Source organism: Piliocolobus tephrosceles, chromosome 6 (assembly GCF_002776525.5).
Source record: "Piliocolobus tephrosceles isolate RC106 chromosome 6, ASM277652v3, whole genome shotgun sequence".
Taxonomy (NCBI): Eukaryota; Metazoa; Chordata; class Mammalia; order Primates; family Cercopithecidae; genus Piliocolobus; species Piliocolobus tephrosceles.
In genome coordinates, this window is record NC_045439.1 from 86,634,226 (window position 1) to 86,654,690 (window position 20,465).

At 37.4% G+C, this 20,465-nt stretch overlaps 1 protein-coding gene across 5 annotated transcripts in view; it reads right to left on the reverse strand.

The window, feature by feature from the left end:
• SCAPER (S-phase cyclin A associated protein in the ER) overlaps nt 1-20,465 on the reverse strand; it is a 597,115-nt gene that overhangs the window by 113,741 nt on the left and 462,909 nt on the right. For all 5 annotated transcript variants that reach the window (XM_023197631.1, XM_023197627.1, XM_023197630.1 and 2 more), the window contains one exon: nt 12,214-12,337. In XM_023197631.1, coding sequence (XP_023053399.1) covers nt 12,214-12,337 — 124 coding nt within the window. The remainder of the gene's footprint in view (nt 1-12,213; nt 12,338-20,465) is intronic.

A 20,465-nucleotide genomic window follows, 5' to 3' on the forward strand; every position in this document is an offset into this window, starting at 1 on the left:
CCCTATGTCCATGTAATCTCATTGTTCAGCTCCCACTTATGAGTGAGAACATGTAGTGTTTGGTTTTCTGTTCCTGGGTTAGTTTGCTGAAGATGATGGTTTCCAGCTTCATCCATGTCCCTGCAAAGGACATGAACTCATTCTGTTTTACGGCTGTGTAGTATTCCATGGTGTATATGTGCCACATTTTCTTTATCCATTCTATCATTGATGGGCATTTGGGTTGGTTCCAAGTCTTTGTTATTGTAAATAGTGCTGCAATAAACATACGTGTCCATGTGTCTTTACAGCAGAATGATTTATAATCCTTTGGGTATATACCCAGTAATGGGATTGCTGGGTCAAGTGGTATTTTTGGTTCTAGATCCTTGAGGAATTGCCACATTTTCTTCCACAATGGTTGAACTAATTTACACTCCCAACAGTGTAAAAGCGTTCCTATTTCTCCACATCCTCGCCAGCATCTGTTGTTTCCTGATATATTTTCATTGAAAATATTTTTCAGTTCAAAATATTTTCTCATTTCTTTGTGAATTTGTAGATACATAATATTGAGTTCTAACTTCATCCCACTGTCTTCAGAGAACATACTTTCTATTATTTCAAGCTCTTTACATGTATTAAAACTGTCTTATGATCCATCATATAGTGTATCTTGAACATCCTCAGTATGCTCAGAAAGAACGTGTGTATTCTACAGTTGCTAGGTGCAGTGATCTATAAATATCAATTAGGTCAAAGTGGTTGATAATGGTATTGTTCATATCATGTATATCTTTATTGAATTTTTTGGTCTAGTTATTTTTATCAGTTGCTGAAAGAGGTCTGTTAAAATATTCATCTCTGAGAATGGAAATTCTCAAATGGAAACTGTTTCTTATATTCTGTCAATTTTTGCTTCATGTATATTGTAGTATATACACTTATGACTGTTATATCTTCCTGTTGATTTGATATCAATAGGCAATGCCTCTTTGCATCTACTAATACAGTGATATTAAATTCTACTTTCATATTAATATAGCTACTTATCTTCTTATGCTTACTATGTATGTCTTTTTATCCACTTACTTTCAACTTATATTTATATGGGTTCATTCTTTGTGTTTTAAATGCATCTCATGTAGATAGAGCACATGGTTAGGTCTTTTTATCCATTCCAACAATTTCTATCTTGCAACCGAGGGCTTTACACATTTTTTTTTTTTTTTTTTAATACGGAGTCTCGCTCAGTCACCCAGGCTGGAGTGCAGTGGCATGATCTTGGCTCACTGCAACCTCTACTTCCTGGGTTCAAGTGATTCTCCTGCCTCGGCCTCCTGAGTAGCTGGTACTACAGGTGCCTGCCACTACGCCCAGCTAATTTTTTTGTATTTTTTAGTAGAGATGGGGTTTCACCGTGTTAGATAGGATGGTCTCCATCTCCTGACCTTGTGAGCCGTCAGCCTCCACCTCCCAAAGTGCTGGGATTATAGGCGTGAGCCACGGCACCCAGCTGGCTTTACACATTTAATTACTGACACCTTGGGTTTAGGTCTACTGTTTTATTATTTCTTTTCTGTTTGTTCTCTCTGTGTTTTATTCTGTAATTCCTCTTTTCCTTTTTCTTTTGGAATATTTGAATATATTTTAGAATCCCATTTTAATTTACCATTGGCTTCTAAGTTATTTTGCTAGTGGTTGCTTGAAGGAGTTATAATACACAACCTTAACTTCTCACAGTCTCCTTAAGCTGGTATTGTAGCACTGTGGCTATACAATCTTTGTCTAGACTAACGTCCAGCAGAATTTCCCCTATGTTTTCTTCTAGCAGTTATATAATTTACCTCTTTTGTTTAGGTCTGTAATCCATTTTGAGTTGATTTTTGTACATGGGGAGAGATAGGGGTCTAGTCCCATTATTCTGCATGTGGTTATCCAGTTTCCCAGCACTACTTATTAAAGAAGGAGTCCATTCCCCAATGTATGTTCTTGGCATCTTGTCAAAAATCAGTTGGCTGTAAATAAGTGGATTTATTTCTGGGTTCTCTTTTCTGTTCCATCGATCTGTATGGCTGTTTTTACCCCAACATCATGCTGTTTTGGTTACTATAGCCTTGTAATATATGATTTTTTTCTGTTTCTATGAAAAATGAACTTGGTGTTCTGATAGGGATTGCACTGAATCTGTAGGTTTCTTTAGGTAGTATAGTCACTTTATTACATTAATTATTCTGATCCATGAGCATGAACATCTTTCCTGGGTCCTGTTCAGTTTCTTTCTCAGCGTTCCGTACTTTTCCTTGCAGATGTCTTTCACCTTTTTAGCTAAATTTATTCTGAAGAATTTTATTTTTATAGCTGTTATAGATGGGATTTCCTTCTTTTCAGCTATTTCATCATTGGTGTATAGAAATGTTACTGATTTTTATAAGTTGATTTTGTATTCTTCAACTTTACTGAATTCATTTATCAGATCTGAGAGTTTTTGGTGGAGTTTGGGTTTTCCTAACTATAAGATCACGCCATCTGCAAATGGGGACAATTTAACTTCCTTTTCTGAGCTTCTTGAATCTGCATATTTATGTCTTTCACTAAAACAGGAAAATATTTTAGCCATTATTTTTTACAAAAAAAATGTTCATGTCTCATTCTCTCTCTCTTCTCCTTTTGGATATCCAGTGATATGTATGTTACACTGTTTGATATTGTCTTATAAGTCTCTGAGGCTCTCTGTTCCCTTTTAAATTATCTTTCCATTCTTCAGACTATATTAATTCCTATTGATGTAACTTCAAGTTTAATGACCCTTTCCTCTGTCATCTCCAACCTGCTGTAAAACCCATTTAGTGAATTTTTAAAAATATAAAACTTTTGTAAGCAATTTTAGGTTTCTCCTAACTTTCCTTATGTTAATATCCTACACAACTACAGCACAATTACCAAAACCAGAATATTAACACCTGCTCAAAACAATGAATTTATCTACTGACCTTATAAGAGTTTTGCCAGTTTCCCCACTAATGTTCTTTTTTTCAGTCCAGGATCCAATCCAAGATTCCACAATGAATTGTCATACCTCTTTAGTCTCCTCTAATCTGTTTTTCGGTCTTTATATTTGAAATAGCTGTGGTTAGTTATTCTGTAAAATGCCCCTCAATTTTTGGTCTCATGTTTTTTCATAATTTGATGGTGGTTATGCATTTTTGGCAAGAATATCATAGAAGTGATGCTGTGAGCTTGTAAACATATATTATTATCAGAGGGTACTGATGTTGACATAGCAACATCAGTAGTAGTGATGTTAGTTTTGATAACTTGGTTAAAGTGATGTCTACCAAGGTTTTCACTGTGAAGCTACTATTTCCCCCCCATCCTTTTTTTTTTTTTTTTTTTTTACAAAAAAAGATTATTTTGTGGGAAATTATTTTGAAATTATGCAAATATCCTCTTTCTCATCATACATTTGTCCACTAATTTTTGCACCCACCAATGATTCTCTCCTGCAATATTTATTACTTTGGTTTTCGCCTAATGGTGATTTTTCTGCTTTTTAGAAACCATGACCTGGGCCCTGGTCTTCTGAGTCCCTGACCAGGACTTCCGTTCCTGTAAGCTAAACTGATGTGTCCTCATTTTCTTAAGCTGACAAATGAAACAAAGCAACAATTTTGTGACTTTAATTTTATAAGTTTAATAGTATTACTTTGGTAAGATATACTGAAAAACACTTAATTAAAAGATTTTATAACTTCTTGATGTTTCAATGTAAATTTTTTAACGAATACACTGATAAATTGTGTGTATGTATTTTTGGGAGCCAAGGAGATTGTTAATTGAAAAATGATATACTAACCTTAAAAATGAGCAGTCTGTTAAGTAAAATAATAGAAAGTTAGCTTAGGATTTAGGAGACCTGAATTTGCATCCCAGTTGCATTGGTAACAGGCTGTAGAACTTGGGCAAGTATCCAACCCCACGTATTTCCCATCCCTCTCCTCTTTTGAAGTCCATTATCCTCATCTATAAAATGAGTGGACTAAAATAGACTACACACTATGAAGACCTCCTCTCCAGTTTTGAAATTCTGTGTCAATAAGACATATGGCACAGTAGACATAAACAGAGTTCACACTTTTGTTGAAGGAAAAGGCAATGTGTCCTGGACATGCTGAGCAAGTACCATACTATATAGTGAGGAAAGAAGGGAACAAGATGCAACTGGAAGAGTACTGTTACCTGTAGTGTTGAGGGATTTTTGCTCCCATGTAATTAACTATGGGGTCTATGTTCTGGCAACTCAACATAAAGAAACAATGTGGTGGATGGAGAGTTCCAGGCCTTGCTGCTGTAATGAAAATCAACAGGCACCTGGATGTCTCTGCACATGACTAAGTGAAAAACAATCCCCTTGTTGTAGGGTTACACTTAGATTTCCTTTGTTTGTATCCAGGGCTTTCTTGTCACCTTCTGAAGAGCTCACCAGCAGCCTCTCAGATTCAACAGTATCATATCAATTATTTAAGGTTAGTACATCACTTTTCAATTAACAATCTCCTTGGCTCTCAAAAATACATACACACAATTTATCAGCGTATTCGTTAAATATTTCATAAAGAACAGGTCACTATGAATTAAAAATAAGACTGCTAATAAAATATTTAATGCCTTTTAAAATGCAATGAAACATCAAGAAACTATAAATCTTTTAATTAAGTGCTTTTCAGTATATCTTACCAAAGTAATACTATTAAACTTATAAAATTAAAGTCACAAAATTGTTGCTTTGTTTCATTTGTCAACTTAAGAAAATGAGGACACATCAATTGAGCTTATAGGAAGGGAAGTCCTGGTCAGGGACTCGGAAGACCAGGGTACAGGTCATGCTTCTGCCACTAGGTAGCTCTGTGATCCTTTTCCATATCTCAATTTGCTCATCAGTGTATTGGACTGTTTAGATCTTTCCCAACATTAAAAGCTTATCCATCTATTTTCACAGCACTCAGTAGTACTTTCACTGGTGTTTTTTTTTTTTTTTTTTGTAAAAAGACATATAACATAAATTTTCTTTATCATTTTTAGGTGCATATTACAATATTGTTAACTATATGCACACTGTTGTAAAATGGATCTCTAGAACTTTTTCGTCTCACATGACTGAAACTCTAAACCTATTACACAACTCTGTTTCCCCCTCTCCTTGGTCCCTGGCAACCACCATTCTACTTTGTTTCTATGAGGTTGATTCTTTTAGATACGTCATTTAAGTAGAATCATGCAGTATTTCTCTTTGTAATTGGCTTATTTCACTTATAATGTCAACAAGGTTTATACATTACAGCATATGACAGAATTCCCTTCTTTTTAAAGGTAGATTAATATTCCATTGTTTGTACAGTTGTCCCTCAGTATACACAAGGGATTGGTTCAGCGCTCCCTGTGTATACCCAAATCTGCATATTCTCAGTCCTGCAGTCAGCTCTGTGGAAGCTGCATATATGAAAAGTCAATCCTCCATATGTGTAGGTTTTTGTATCCATGGATACTGCATTTTTGATCCATGTTTGGTTGAAAAAAAATCTATGCATAAATAGACCCATGCAGTTCAAACTCGTGTTGTTTAAGGGTCAATTATATATGCCACATTTTCTTTACCCACTCATTTGTTGACGAATATTTAGGTGTTTCCACCTCTTGGCTCTTGTGAATAATGCTAAGGTGAACATGGCAGTGCAGATATCTAGTCAAGATCCCAATTTTAATTATTTTGAATAAATACCCAGAAGCAGGATTGATGAATCATATGGTAGTTCTGTTTTTTATTTACTTTTTTTTAGGAACTTCCGTACTTTTTTCCTTAGTGGCTGTACCAAAAGTGCAAACGTTTCCAATTTCAACACACTCCCACCAATACTTATTTTCTGATTTGTTTTATAACAGCCATCCTAACACGTATGAGGTGATATCTCATTGTGGTTTTGATTTGCATTTTCACAGTGATTAGTGATTTTGGTCATCTTTTCATATACCTGTTGTTCATCTGTATATTTTCTTTGAAGAAATGTCTGTTTAAGCCCTTTGCTCATTTTTAATTGATTATCATATATTTTTGCTATTGAGTTGTAGTTCTTTACATATTTTGGATATTAACTTCTGACTTACTCCATTTGAACTGCTATAACAAAATACTGTTATAAACAACAAACAAAATTTATTTCTCACAGTTCAAGAAGTTAGGAAGAAGTTACTCCTGAGATCAAGATGCTGGCAGAAGTGGTGCCTTCTGGTTCATAGAAGGCGCTTTCCAGTTATGACCTCACCTGACAGAAGGGGTAAGGCAGCTCTCTGGGGCATCTTTTATAAGGGTTCTGATCCTATTCATGAGGGCTTTGCCCTCATGATCGAATCACCTTTCAAAGGCTCCTCCTCCTAATTCCATCACAGTGGTGATTAGGTTTCAACATATGAATTCTGGGGACACAAACATTCAGCCCACAGCACCCTTTTATCAGACATGGTTTACAAATATTTTCCTTCATTCTGTACACTGCCTTTCTGCACTGTTTATTGTTTCTTCCGATGTGGAAGCTTTTAGTTTAACATAGTGTCATTTATCTATTTTTGGCTTTTGTTGCCCCTGCTTTGGTGTCATATCCAATAAATCACTGTCAAGATCAATGTTATGAAGGTTTTCCCCTATGTTTTAATTTGGAGTTTAACAAAGTTCAAGTCTTACATTTAGGTGTTTAATCAGTTTTGAGTTTATTTTTGTGTATGGTGTAAGATAAGGGTCCAATATCATTCTTTTGCATGTGGATATCCAGTTTTCCCAACACAATTTATTGAAGACTATCTTTTTCCTGCTGTGTATTCCTGGCAATCTTGTCAAAGATCAGTTAACTGGCACTTTGAATATATCCCTCCACTCCCTTCTGGCCTGCAGGGTTTCTGCTGAGAAATATGTTGATAGTCTTATGTGTGTTCCCTAGTAAACGACAAGTCACTTTTTTGTTTTCAAAATTCTCTTACCGTCTTTGAGAGTTTGACAATTTTATTATAATGTGTCTTGGTGTGTGTTTCTTTATGTTGATCTTATTTGGGGTCCTTTAGGCTTCTTGAAACTGGATGTCCATTTTCTTTCCCAGATTTGGGAAGTTTTGGGCCATTATTTAAGTAAACTTTCTGCCCATTCCTTTCTGTCTTCTTCTTGTGAACTTTCCATAATGTGTATATGGGTTGGCTTGATGGTATGCCACAAATCCCTTAGGCTTTCATCACTCTTTCTCATTCTTTTTTCTTTTTTTTCCTCTGGGTGGATAACATCAAATAACTTGTCTTGAGTTTGCTGTTTCTTTCTTCTGCTTGACTGAGTCTGCTGTTGAACCCCTATTGTGAATTTTTCAGTGCAGCTATTATATTCTTCAGTTCCAAAATCTGTTGGTTCTTTTTTTTGTGTGTATTTTCTGTCTCTTTGTTGATATTCTCATTTTGCTCATACATTGTTACCTTTAGCTCACAGAGCATCTTTATGAGGGTTATTCTGAATCCTTTGTCAGGTAATTCATGTCTTTGTTTCTTTAGGGTTGGTTTGTGAAGATTTATTTTGCTCCTTTCTTTGCGCCATGTTTCCCTGTTTCTTCCTACATCTTGAAAGCTTTGTTGGGATCTGTGCACTTCACAAAAAAAGACACTTCTTCCAGTGTTTATGAACTGGCTTTTGCAGTGTGGAAAACCCTCACTAATCAGCTCAGCTAGGGGTTCTGAGGACCTCTGCAAACTTTGGTGGGGATACAACTTCTCTAGGCCTATGTACGTACTTTCTCAACTAGAGATGCTTGCTGCTTTCTTATTCAAGTGATCATAATCTCTTCCTTCTGCTGGTATCTGTCTTTAGCACTGTGATATGGTTTGGATTTGTGTTCCTGCCCAGATGTCATGTTGAATTGTAACCTTCAATGTTGGAGGAAGGGCCTGGTGGGAGGTGATTGGATCACGGGGCAGATTTTCCCCTTGCTGTTCTTGTGATAGTGAGTTTTCACAAGATCGGGTTGTTTAAAAGTGTGTAGCATCTCCTCCTTCACTCTCTTCCTCCTTCTCCAGCCATGTAAAATGTACCTGCTTCCCCTTTGTCTTCTGCCATGATTGTAAGTTTCTCAAGGACTGTACAGCATGCAGAACTGTGAATCAATTAAACCTCTTTTCTTTATAAATTACCCAGTCTCAGGTAGTTCTTTATAGCAGTGTGAAAACGGACTAATACACATTGCATGTTCTCTAGTTTTATGGCAGCAAGCCTCCCTGCTCTTCATTGTTCTCAGCAGCATCGAAAGTATGCTAGCCCCAAGTCAGGCAAGACAGATAGTAGTAGTCTCTCAGGCAGACTTCCAAAAAGCTGGGATATTGTACACATGCTCCACTCTTCTCTCTCCCTCCCAGAGAAGCTGAGAGTTGGGTGTCTTTTTTTTCTTTCTTTTTTTAAAGACAGGACCTCACTGTTGCTGAGAGTGGAGTGCAGAGGCACAATCATGGCACACTGTAGCTTTGAACTCCTGGGTTCAAAGGTATGATCAAATTAAACTTCTTCCTCCAAATCTTCCCAATTCCCCCAAGTTAGAATGTATCATTCATTCATCAAATACTGAACAAACACCTATTATGTGCTAGGTACTCTACTAGGTTGTCTGAGCTACTTTGTAGCTCTGATAACATTATAGAACTTCTCACCGCTTCTTATAGTCATTAATATTTGCATATGCAATTTCTTTCTTCCTTAACTGTGGGCTTCTAGAGTGATGGAACTGTGTCCAATTCACCTCTATAACCCAGGCATCTGTACAATGTTTTGGAAATAGTAATTAAAATGAAATACAAGAGTGCCAAAACAAACTCCAAGAGGCTAGAAGAAAAACGTCTCCTAAACCATCTGGGTTTGTGAAACAACCAGAAAGACTGAAGTAGCTGATGATAATCAGTTGTCTTATAAATAACACCAGATCACAATTAATTAGCTTCTTTTATGCTTTTTTCTATTTTTGTTGGAAAATGTATTGATCACTATTTTTTCATCCCTTATTTAAAGGATACTAACAAGTCAGTGGTCCATATTTCAGTTACATGTAAATTAAAACTGGTTTGCAAGAAAAATGAAAATACGCTCAAGTGATTTTCAGAAACATAAAAATCACCATCACCAACCACCCCAAACCAGGAAACACATCCTGCTTTACTCACTGCCACAAACCCAGTCACAGCAACAGTAAGAATCGACGGCGATAAAATAAAGAGCCCAAAAGGAACAAAAAAACTCAGAAAGTGCCATGTATAAGGAAAAAAAGGATAAAATGTGTTTGGCAAACTAATGTCCCAGGATCCCAGTTCCAAACTGAGCAAAATTAATGGGCAGAATAAACACAGAATGTGGTCAAATCCATTGAGAGATTAAAAGCTTTTCTGAGGTCAAGAAACCTTGGGTTACAGTGAAAGTTATTCAAAGGGAACTAGGGCTTTATTATTCAAAGGGAACTAGGGCTTTCAAAGAAGAAGAAAATGATCAAGGTACTTACCAGCTCCAGGCCCACGGTTGGTACTTAATACATGATAGCTATCATGAGGAGCTGAGAACTAACTTAAACGTCCCTCTTTCGTGATGTCCCAGGGAGGATCACTGAATATCTTTCTCTGTGCTCCCAGAGTATTCTACACAGGCTGCCATCATATCATTTACTGTATGTACTAGGGTCTGAATGCTGTGTCCCTCCCAAATTCACATGTTGAAATATAATGCTTAATGTGATGATACCTGGAGACAGGGCCTGTGGGAGGTAATTTGGTCATAAGGATGGAATTCTCATGAATGGGATTAGTGCGCTTAAAAAAGAGGCCAGAGAATTAGCTTGCACTCTTTTCACCACCTGGGGATAAAGTGACAAGTCAGCAGTTTGAAATCTGGAAGAGGGCCCTCACCATAACCTGACTATGGTGGTACCTTGATATTGAACTTCCAGACTACAGAATGTGAGAAATAAATTTCTGTTGTTTATAAGCCACTCAGTCTATGGTATTTTGTAACAGCAGCCTAGACTAAGACAATATGTCATCTATATTATGACACATGACATCTATATATATGCAGAACCAAGATTCTTTCTTTAAGTCTTCTTGTTCATTCCCTCACATTTCAAATGCCATTCTCTTTCATTACTTGTTCTGTTCAAAGTAATGTCTCTTCTTCCACCACCAACATAGAATAAGCTTCATGGAGTAAATTCTTCCAGATGATGCAGTATAAAATGATAGGAGAGCATGAAGTTTTTTTTTTTTCATTCTTGTTTTGAAATAATTTTAAGTAAACAAATATGTTGTAAAAATAGAGCATTCCTTTAATCCAGTGTCCCTTACTGTTAACATCTTACAAAAACGTAGTATAATAATTGAAAAGAGGAAATTAACATTGAGCCAATAAAACAGACTATTCTATAGATCTTACTTGAATTTCCAAGTTTTCCCATTGATGTCCTTTTTGTGGTCCAGGATCATACATTACATTTAATTGTTATGTCTCGTTACTCTCCTCCATTCTGTGACAGTTCCTCACTTTTTCCTTGTCTTTCATGATATTGACGTATTTGAAAAACATTAGTCAGTTATTGTGCAGAATGCCCCCAACTTGGGTTTGACACACCTAGGTCTGATTCTTGGCTTTCTGACTTAATATCTATGTAGCCTTGGGCAAGTCAACCTCTCTGGGACTCAAGTTTCCTCATCTGTGAAATGGAACAGTAATACTGACTTTAAGAAGCTGTTTTCAAAATTAAATGAAGTAAATATATTAAAATGCCTGGGATATAAGGCCATACAACAAACGTTATCTTTTCTCCTTGTGCTGCCTTTCAAATATTTCTGATAGAATTTTTTTTTTTTTGCTAAAATATCTTACTCATATTTTAATGCCTTATTTTTTAGACAAAATCATATATAATGTAGCCTTTGATGACTCACTATCATCACTATAAAAATCCATTTCTTTATTGTGCAACTGTATTGTGCAACAGTTCCAGATATGTATTTTTGTTGCTTTCCCTTATTGCTATTCCCTTTCAATGTCAATATGTCTGACTGTAAGGGTTTCATAATTCCATTTCTGATTTTCAGCTTGCGATGTATCAAAATTCATTTATTCACCCACACATACAGACAATGATGTACTGAATCTACTAAGTGCCAGGTCCTATGTTAGAACCTTGGAGATAGTGATAACTTACTTCCTGTCCTCATCGATTTTATGGCTAGTGGGGGAAACTGACAAGAAAATAGTTAGATACAGTTCAATGTGATCTAATTCTATTCTATTCTATCAGAGATGTAATACCTAAGATCACATAAGAAGTATACTTAACCTGAATTTAGGGGAAGAGTCAGGCTGGGGAAGATTTCATGAAGAAGGTAACACTAAGCCTTGGTTAAGGACTGCAAAATGCACAGGAATGAACCAGATAGAGGCAAAAGCTTGTAGTTTAAGGAAGAGTTATTAGAGCTGTGTGCTGAGTAAAGGTAAATCGGTTCTGAAAAATAAATCTCTTCTGTTATAAACTTGCAGCTTGAGAGCTATTTTGTGCTGATACCTCAGGGGCTTAGAAACTTCACCAGGAAACTCCTGGCGACTCCAGTTGACATACTTAAACCTTTGGCTGTTATATTGAGCTTACCTCTTTCAACATCTGTGAACTGAAGTAAAATTTAAGGTGACAATTGGCTGCTTGTTCCCATTTCAACAATATAACAAGTTTTCCCCTAACAGAGGAGTTTTCTTTTCTAAAATAATCTAAATATCCATCAAAAAGTCCTCTTAAACTGACCCTTTTAACTTAACCTGGCAAGAGAGGTTTTGAGGCTTTCCTAACATTCTTCCTTTCTACAGTACTCATTCCTGTGGCTTTAGAGGTTTGGCTTTGCATCCAACTGATTCCAAAGACCCAGTCTAACTATGTAAATCTGTAACCTTAGCAAGTGTTATAAGTCTATTAGCCATTAAATATTGGAACTTAAAAGAATTCAACGTAAAAATTTCAGATTATTAACTTTGTCTGCCAGTCTCTATTCTCACAGTCATCTTCACTTTCTTCTTTTTTTCCCCCCCATCTGGAGAGTAAATAAATTGAATTCTTTTAGTTTTCTCCACAGGGACTATTTCTCAAACGTCAACTGCTTCTAACTCAAAGCAATAATATTACATACCGTCAACTGGTGTATCAGGAGGTCCATTAAGAAGGTAATCTTGTTACTAAACAGAACATCAGTGCAGTTTTCTGAACAGTTATTGCAGGTGAGGTTGTAAACATTGATTGCATTGCAGAGAGACCTAAAAGAAGGAGAAAAACACCACTTATAAAACCCGAGCAGCTCTTCTTTAAACAATTAAAAATACATAAAATGAATGGTACAAAAGCAACAGGCATGAGATGGAAATCACTCTAAAAAACCAAGCCAAATACTATTAGGTACAAGGCCCATCAGCTAGATATAAAAGCTTATAATTTTCACCTAAAGCCCAGTGTTCATTGGTACCTAATAACTCTTACTAATTTCTATTAGCTGCAGTTGCACATAATGGAAACATATTTACTAGTCTATGACAGTTTCTGAATACTCTAAGACTAGATGTCATCCAGGAACTTTGGTCCTTCAAATAATACCCAGAAAAAAAAAAAAGGAAAAGGGCTCTATCAAAGTTTCTGTTGCCAGATCTCCTGGTCCAGGACAAGGAAGATCATGGAAGAAGAGAGCACCCATAAGGAGAAACCAGAGGCTCTCCGTGTAAGATAAGACCCCAGAGTTCTAGGGAGTGGACACCACACTGCTTGGAGGCGGAACATGGATGAGTGCCTGAGCAGCTGAGGACATCTTTCCCAGAGCGTAAAAACTGGCCTGTGTGGGCCCAAACAGTTTAAGGTCAGACTGATCAAAGAAATGTTTTTCTCTAGGAGGTTAAAAATATGCTGGAAAAAACTATAAAGCACCCAGAGCCTGAGCAATGTGAAGAAGGGGCAAGAACCACCCCAGCCCAACCAAAGTCTGCCTGCTGCTGCATTCCTGCATCCATGGCCTATGTCCTGTCGCATCACTGCTATGCCCAAGAAAAAGCTGAAGGGGATGCTAAAGGAGACAGAGTCAAGGTGAAGAACAAGCCAGAGAAGATCCGCAAGGTTGTTTGCTTAACCTGCTCCTCCAAAGCCAGAGCCCAACCCTAAAAAGGACCCCGCAAAGGAGAGAGAGGAGGTACCCAAAGGGAAAAAAGAAAATGCTGACACTGGCAGGGAGGGGAATAACCTTGCAGAAAATGAAGATGCCAAAACAGACCAGGCAGAGGAAGCTGAAGGTGCTGGAGATGCCAAGTGAAGCATGTGCATTTTTGGCGACTATGTATTTCTGGTGACTGTATAGTTTGAAATACTATTTTTATCAAGTTTTATAACAATGCAAAATTTGTTTAACTTTTTTTTTACTCCTGCCTCAGCTTCCCCAGTAGCTGGGATTACAGGCACCTGTCACCATGCCCAGCTAATTTTTGTATTTTTAGTAGAGACGGGGTTTCACCATGTTGGCCAGGCTGGTCTCAAGCTCCTAACCTCAGGTGATCCACCTGCCTCAGCCTCTTAAAGTGAGCCACCATGCCCGGCCTTGTTTTACTTTTTTAAAGCTATGTTGTTAGCACACAGAACACTTTACTGTTGTATTGTGGGAAAGGGTCATAGGTTACTAATAGAATGTCTCTGATGCTGGATTGATGTGGGGAAAACACCTTTCCCTTCCCATTTTGAGAGACTTCCTCTTGACTCCCAGGAGGAGGGATTCCATGACTCTCAGACATTTAGCCACCTTGGCACAAATCCCTGGTGGTGTGAAAAAACCAATTGGTTGTTATGTCCTCTTCTCCCTCGTCATCTTCAACACAGACTTAACTCCCTTAAACTCAAACCCTGTTGGGCCCTGACCCTCCAGTAATTGGTTACCAGTGTGTCAGGCAATTAGACTTTACAGTGGTGCCACTGAGATGGAGCACCCCAAAAGAGTAGAGTTTCCACTTCTAGACTGTGGATTTTCATATTTTCAGATAAATTCTGCCATTTTTATTTCATTTCCTGGAAGTCAGGGTCAGTTCATGAAAAGCTGTTAAACAACCTGCTAAAGGTGAAATGTCAACCCTCACTCTAACCTTTCCGTTCAGAGCATCAGATGAAGATCGTATGGGGTTTTATAGTGGCTTTTTGATTTTGGTAGTCCATTGAAGAAGGGAGTTTGAAAGTTGTTGTACACTGTTAATGATTATCTGCCCATGTCCTGCCTGAAATACCCTGATTGTTCATGGAAAGTAACTTTAATAAAGCTGGAAATAGTTTTGCTTGGAAAAAAAATAACATGTAAGTGTTCAAAGAAACTTTTAGAGCAACAAGCTCGGTGGGCACGACAGATTCCTGGATGTTTTAAATACTGTGACTAAAATCTGCATTGCTTGACTGACCAATGTTTATTTTGGTCTGACTAAATAAATCTCCTGCTTCAGTTCTAGGTAAAAATGTATTGATTTAGTTCCCTATAACCCAGTCTCTATGACAGTTCTTAAACATGTGATTCACAGAACAGCAGTATTGGGAACTTGAATAAATACAAATTCTCAAGCTCTACCCCAGACCTAGTAAATGGAAGCTCTGGGGATTTTAACAAGTTCTGCAGGTAATTCTGCTGCATATTCAAGTTAGAGAATCACTGCTCTAGGATAGGGGTTCTGTATTTTGACCAGGCATTAGGATCACCTGTAGTTTTATTTTATTTTATTTTTATTAGTTTTCGAGGCAGGTTCTCACTCTGTCACCCTGCCTGTCAGGCTGGAGTGAGGTAGAACAATCTTGGCTCACTGCAACCTCTGACTCCTGGGTTCAAGCTCTTCTCCCATCTCAGCCTCCCAAGGAGCTGGGATTACAGGCGTGTGCCACCACACCCATCAAATTTTATATTTTTAGTAGAGACAGGTTTCCTCTTGTTGGCCAGGCTGGTCTTGAATTCCTGGCCTCATGTGATCCACCCACCTCAGCCTCCCAAAGTGTTGAGATTATAGGCATGAGCCACCATGCCTGGTACCTGTAAATCTTTAAAAATATATGCTTGCCTGAATTCTTCCCTTGGTGATGCTAGTTGGGAGATGGGGTAGGCTCCTGACATCTGAATGTTTCAAAACCTTTATGGGCAATTTTGATGTGCAGCCAGAGTTACTCATTCATTCAACAAATATCTAACTTCCTATGATGTTCCAGGTATTGTGCTAGGTGGACAAGACAGGCAAGTTCTCTGTCCTTATGGAGCTGATGCTCTAGTGGGAGAGAGACGGTGAAGAGAGCCCTTGTTATACTTGTGATCATCTGTCTGATACAGCTGTATACTGCTTCACATAATGGATAGGTTCCTAAAAAAAGGGGACAGTAGAATATACTGGTTAAGACTACAGACACTGAAGTAAGGTACTAGTTAGAATACTACTTCTACCATTCAAGATTTTAGCAAGTTAGTTACTAATTTCACATAATAGCATCCATTTTTTCACCTATAAAACTGGAATATCTAAACTTTGTATGGCTGCCGTGGGAATTAACTGAGATAACAGATGTAAAGTACCTAGGACAGTACCTAGTACATGATTAGGTACTTAATAAATGGTAGGCCTTTTTAGGGCTATTTAGTCTATTATTTGGGTTATTAATCTTATTCTTAATGAATAAGGTATAAATAATATGTTAATATATAGAATCAAATTAGAGCATGCTACAGATGCTTATTTCCAGGTTAGTAAAGCACAGTGCTTCCCAAATTTTTTTCATGGTATGCTGACATAAATGCTGAAAGGACTAAGTTGATGCAAGCCAGGAGAAGACTCACCTGTTTCCAGCCTCACCGAATTTCCCTGAGTAATGAAAAAAAATAACCTTGAACACATCTAACACATTTATGACATATCAGTTGGAGGTTCTATCTAGCAAATTCTTTACAGATGTCAACCAGCACCACTTCATTTATTTGATAACATGTCTAAATTTTCAAGAGTATTTTTCTATTTAATTTAAAAATAATGTGTATTTATGCTGATAATAGTTTTAAAAATAATTATCATAAATTTCGGAAAGAGAACCACAAAGAAATAGTAAAATACTATCAAGAGAAAATTTGGTATTTGTACTTCTAGTCTTTCTTAATAAATTTTAAGAAAATTTATTTTCTTAAAATAAATTTAAAAGAATTTATTCTTATAAATAAATTTACATTTATATTTTATTCCATTTTCCCATCTTTTATTTATTTATTTATTTATTTTTTATTATACTTTAAGTTCTAGGGTACATGTGCATAACATGCAGGTTTGTTACATATGTATACTTGTGCCATGTTGGTGTGCTGCACCATCATGCTCGTCAGCACCCATCAATTCATCATTTATATCAGGTATAACTCCCAATGCAATCCCTCCCCCCTCCCCCCTCCCCATGATAGGCCCCAGTGTGTGATGTTCCCCTTCCCGAGTCCAGGTGATCTCATTGTTCAGTTCCCACCTATGAGTGAGAACATGCGGTGTTTGGTTTTCTGCTCTTGTGATAGTTTGCTAAGAATGATGGTTTCCAGCTGCATCCATGTCCCTACAAAGGACGCAAACTCATCCTTTTTTATGGCTGCATAGTATTCCATGGTGTATATGTGCCACATTTTCTTAATCCAGTCTGTCACAGATGGACATTTGGGTTGATTCCAAGTCTTTGCTATTGTGAATAGTGCCGCAATAAACATACGTGTGCATGTGTCTTTATAGCAGCATGATTTATAATCCTTTGGGTATATACCCAGTAGTGGGATGGCTCGGTCATATGGTACATGTAGTTCTAGATCCTTGAGGAATCGCCATACTGTTTTCCATAATGGTTGAACTAGTTTACATTCCCACCAACAGTGTAAAAGTGTTCCTGTTTCTCCACATCCTCTCCAATACCTGTTGTTTCCTGACTTTTTAATGACTGCCATTCTAACTGGTATGAGATGGTATCTCACTGTGGTTTTGATTTGCATTTCTCTGATGGCCAGTGATGATGAGCATTTTTTCATGTGTCTGTTGGCTGTATGAATGTCTTCTTTTGAGAAATGTCTGTTCATATCCTTTCCCCACTTTTTGATGGGGTTGTTTGTTTTTTTCTTGTATATTTGTTTGAGTTCTCTGTAGATGCTGGATATTGGCCCTTTGTCAGAAGAGTGGATTGCAAAAATTTTCTCCCATTCTGTAGGTTGCCTGTTCACTCTGATGGTAGTTTCTTTTGCTGTGCAGAAGCTCTTTAGTTTAATTAGATCCCATTTGTCAATTTTGGCTTTTGCTGCTATTGCTTTTGGTGTTTTAGACATGAAGTCCTTGCCCATGCCTATGTCCTGAATGGTACTACCTAGGTTTTCTTCTAGGGTTTTTATGGTATTAGGTCTAACATTTAAGTCTCTAATCCATCTTGAATTAATCTTTGTATAAGGAGTAAGGAAAGGATCCAGTTTCAGCTTTCTACTTATGGCTAGCCAATTTTCCCAGCACCATTTATTAAATAGGGAATCCTTTCCCCATTTCTTGTTTCTCTCAGGTTTGTCAAAGATCAGATGGCTGTAGATGTGTGGTATTATTTCTGAGGACTCTGTTCTGTTCCATTGGTCTATATCTCTGTTTTGGTACCAGTACCATGCTGTTTTGGTTACTGTAGCCTTGTAGTATAGTTTGAAGTCAGGTAGCGTGACGCCTCCAGCTTTGTTCTTTTGACTTAGGATTGTCTTGGCAATGCGGGCTCTTTTTTGGTTCCATATGAACTTTAAAGCCGTTTTTTCCAATTCTGTGAAGAAACTCATTGGTAGCTTGATGGGGATGGCATTGAATCTATAAATAATCTTGAGCAGTATGGCCATTTTCACGATATTGATTCTTCCTATCCATGAGCATGCTATGTTCTTCCATTTGTTTGTGTCCTCTTTTATTTCACTGAGCAGTGGTTTGTAGTTCTCCTTGAAGAGGTCCTTTACATCCCTTGTAAGTTGGATTCCTAGGTATTTTATTCTCTTTGAAGCAATTGTGTATGGAAGTTCATTCATGATTTGGCTCTCTGTTTGTCTGTTATTGGTGTATAAGAATGCTTGTGATTTTTGCACATTAATTTTGTATCCTGAGACTTTGCTGAAGTTGCTTATCAGCTTAAGGAGATTTTGGGCTGAGACAATGGGGTTTTCTAAATATACAATCATGTCATCTGCAAACAGGGACAATTTGACTTCTTCTTTTCCTAACTGAATACCCTTGATTTCTTTCTCTTGCCTGATTGCCCTAGCCAGAACTTCCAACACTATGTTGAATAGGAGTGGTGAGAGAGGGCATCCCTGTCTTGTGCCAGTTTTCAAAGGGAATTTTTCCAGTTTTTGCCCATTCAGTATGATATTAGCTGTGGGTTTGTCATAAATAGCTCTTATTATTTTGAGGTACGTTCCATCAATACCGAATTTATTGAGCGTTTTTAGCATGAAGGGCTGTTGAATTTTGTCAAAGGCCTTTTCTGCATCTATTGAGATAATCATGTGGTTCTTGTCTTTGGTTCTGTTGATATGCTGGATTACGTTGATTGATTTGCGAATGTTGAACCAGCCTTGCATCCCAGGGATGAAGCCCACTTGATCATGGTGGATAAGCTTTTTGATGTGCTGCTGAATCCGGTTTGCCAGTATTTTATTGAGGATTTTTGCATCGATGTTCATCAGGGAGATTGGTCTAAAATTCTCTTTTTTTGTTGTGTCTCTGCCAGGCTTTGGTATGAGGATGATGCTGGCCTCATAAAATGAGTTAGGGAGGATTCCCTCTTTTTCTATTGATTGGAATAGTTTCAGAAGGAATGGTACCAGCTCCTCCTTGTACCTCTGGTAGAATTCAGCTGTGAATCCATCTGGTCCTGGGCTTTTTTTGGTGGGCAGGCTATTAATTGTTGCCTCAATTTCAGAGGCTGCTATTGGTCTATTCAGGGATTCAACTTCTTCCTGGTTTAGTCTTGGAAGAGTGTACGCGTCCAGGAAATTATCCATTTCTTCTAGATTTTCTAGTTGATTTGCGTAGAGGTGTTTATAGTATTCTCTGATGGTAGTTTGTATTTCTGTGGGGTCGGTGGTGATATCCCCTTTATCATTTTTTATTGCGTCTATTTGATTCCTCTCTCTTTTCTTCTTTATTAATCTTGCTAGCGGTCTGTCAATTTTGTTGATCTTTTCAAAAAACCAACTCCTGGATTCATTGATTTTTTGGAGGGTTTTTTGTGTCTCTATCTCCTTCAGTTCTGCTCTGATCGTAGTTATTTCTTGCCTTCTGCTAGCTTTTGAATGTGTTTGCTCTTGCCTCTCTAGTTCTTTTAATTGTGATGTTAGAGTGTCAATTTTAGATCTTTCCTGCTTTCTCTTGTGGGCACTTAGTGCTATAAATTTCCCTCTACATACTGCTTTAAATGTGTCCCAGAGATTCTGGTATGTTGTATCTTTGTTCTCATTGGATTCAAAGAACATCTTTATTTCTGCTTTCATTTCGTTATGTACCCAGTAGTCATTCAGGAGCAGGTTGTTCAGTTTCCATGTAGTTGAGCGGTTTTGATTGAGTTTCTTAGTCCTGAGTTCTAGTTTGATTGCACTGTGGTCAGAGAGACAGTTTGTTATAATTTCTGTTCTTTTACATTTGCTGAGGAGTGCTTTACTTCCAATTATGTGGTCAATTTTGGAATAAGTGTGATGTGGTGCTGAGAAGAATGTATATTCTGTTGATTTGGGGTGGAGAGTTCTATAGATGTCTATTAGGCCTGCTTGCTGCAGAGATGAGTTCAATTCCTGGATATCCTTGTTAACTTTCTGTCTCGTTGATCTGTCTAATGTTGACAGAGGAGTGTTGAAGTCTCCCGTAATTATCGTATGGGAGTCTAAGTCTTTGTAAGTCTCTAAGGACTTGCTTTATGAATTTGGGTGCTCCTGTATTGGGTGCATATATATTTAGGATAGTTAGCTCTTCCTGTTGAATTGATCCCTTTACCATTATGTAATGGCCTTCTTTGTCTCTTTTGATCTTTGACGGTTTAAAGTGTGTTTTATCAGAGACTAGTATTGCAACCCCTGCTTTTTTTTGTTCTCCATTTGCTTGGTAGATCTTCCTCCATCCCTTTATTTTGAGCCTATGTATGTCTCTGCATGTGAGATGGGTTTCCTCAATACAGCAGACTGATGAGTCTTGACTCTTTATCCAGTTTGCCAGTCTGTGTCTTTTAATTGGACCATTTAGTCCATTTACATTTAAGGTTAATGTTGTTATGTGTGAACTTGATCCTGCCATTATGATATTAACTGGTTATTTTGCTCGTTAGTTGATGCAGTTTCTTCCTAGCCTCGATGGTCTTTACATTTTGGCA